Consider the following 1,883-nt stretch of genomic DNA (forward strand, 5'->3'; position numbering starts at 1 on the left):
TTCTGCTGCAACTTTCTGATGGAAAGATAAAAATTTAAAGTAAACAACAGGAAAGCATGGATCGTTCTCGCCAAAGTTTCGGGCTGATGATGTAAGGGTGTGGGGATATTTTCTTGGCACAATATCGGCTCCTTAGCATGGTAGAGATGCTACACAGGTGCCACAGCGCACCATCTTCTGATGGCTGCGTCCAGCAGGACACCACAACATTTGTTTCAGTTTGAGAGTGACCCATGTGGCCCCACGTGTGCACTCTACCTGTGTGTTGACTATGGCCTGCTGCAGTGTAGTTTCAGGTAAGCTCAGGTGAGACGCAGCTGATCCACACTCCTCCACTAAATAGATGGGCTTATGAAGACCGCACCTCTTCAGTCGGAACTGACGGAGGGAAGAAAACAGACAAATGAACAAAAGCAGGAGGTGCTGCAGGCCGACGCGAGACGAGGAACAAGCACCGGGTTCTGATGTCGTCACTACTTTATGTTTTCCAGTTCATACTCATATAAATTGAACTCAGTTTGGGTTCATCTTGCTTGTAAAAAGCACAAATCATCACCTGTAATTTTGAAGGCGGCGTGCCACCTCACCGATTAATAACTGTATTGGACAAAACCGGGCTGCACACCGACCTTCTGTTCCCTGAAGCGTCCGTCGATGATGCTGCCGCACAGGTCGTCCATCCTCTTCCTCTCCACTATGTAGTCAAGGACCAGCTCCCTGCCTACAGGCGCTCGCAACTGACCTGAGACAGAACAATCCTCCCTGTACGTTAAACAGGCGTGGCGCGGGATCCCTCCCATCAAACATCAACACTCCCACTCTCTCCTCCTGTATGTGTTACCTGCAACAGGTGCCACCTTTTCCCGAGCCACCCACAGGAAGTCCCCGACGTTTAGTTTCCTGATGTCAAAGTTGACTCCATTTCTCTGAAGCTCTTTCACCAGCTCCTGCTTACGATGGTGACTCCCACTACATAACAAATAAATACATACACAATTCAATTATATTTATTGAGGTGCTTCACATGGTAAGATAAAGATCCTACAATAATACGGTGAAAACCCAACAATCAGAAGATCCCCTATGAGAAACCACATGGCGACAGTGGGAAGAAGAACTCCCTTTTAACAGGAAGAAACCTCGAGGACTGAATGGAGCACAACATGGTTGTAAGAGCAGTTATTGCATGAGAACACAGTAACAACAGTTAGGTCAGTAAATGTGAATGACTGTGATAAATACTGCTGATATTAATACACATTTTTATACGTGCACGGCTTTTAATATATTTAAATTCATCAGTAACATCAGTAGCGTGTTTCTTACATGTTAGAAGGCAGATCTCTTACCCAGTGGTCTCGATGAAGTCAACACAGAGCATAATTTCATACGTTCCGGGTAGGAGACATTCTGCGTTCGGCTTTCTGCTTGTCGTCATCGTCGTCTGTGAATCCTGTGGTTTCCCCGATGAACGCACGTCGTCCACGTCGCAGCTAACCTCAGTGACGGTGGGTTGTCTCTCTGCAGGGCTGTGAAAAGAAGAGGAATGCTTTATTCCAAGAGGGAAATAAAACAGGAAAAAAATAAGGAGATGAGGATTCAATCTTTTAGTTTCCACTCACTGTATTCTGTTCTCCTCCTTCTCTTCTTCATCTTCATCACTACCAGTGAGGACTACGACGGCATCGTCTTCCTCAGTCGCCTCTAACTCACTCCTAACCGCCTCTCTGTCCCCGTCTGTGTTCGTCTGCTCTGCGGATGCCAGTCGCTCGGCCAAAGTCAGACCTCCTTCTGTCAGAGAATACCTGAAAGAAGCACAAAGTTGGGTTATACGCAGGCAAAGACAAAATACTGCATGGTGGATTACATCTTTGTGGTCGTTG

The 1,883-nt window shown here is 46.7% G+C and overlaps 1 protein-coding gene across 1 annotated transcript in view; it reads right to left on the reverse strand.

The window, feature by feature from the left end:
• Positions 1-132: 132 nt before the first annotated feature.
• Positions 133-1,883, reverse strand: part of LOC102208891 (crossover junction endonuclease MUS81-like) — a gene marked incomplete at its 5' end in the record, with an annotated part of 4,452 nt that continues 2,701 nt past the window's right edge. The window contains 5 exons of the mRNA XM_005755146.1: positions 133-378; positions 630-742; positions 842-969; positions 1,350-1,529; positions 1,623-1,851. Coding sequence (XP_005755203.1) covers positions 133-378; positions 630-742; positions 842-969; positions 1,350-1,529; positions 1,623-1,851 — 896 coding nt within the window. The remainder of the gene's footprint in view (positions 379-629; positions 743-841; positions 970-1,349; positions 1,530-1,622; positions 1,852-1,883) is intronic.

Source organism: Pundamilia nyererei, unplaced genomic scaffold (genome assembly GCF_000239375.1).
Source record: "Pundamilia nyererei isolate P.nyererei 1_Seehausen unplaced genomic scaffold, PunNye1.0 scaffold01032, whole genome shotgun sequence".
Taxonomy (NCBI): Eukaryota; Metazoa; Chordata; class Actinopteri; order Cichliformes; family Cichlidae; genus Pundamilia; species Pundamilia nyererei.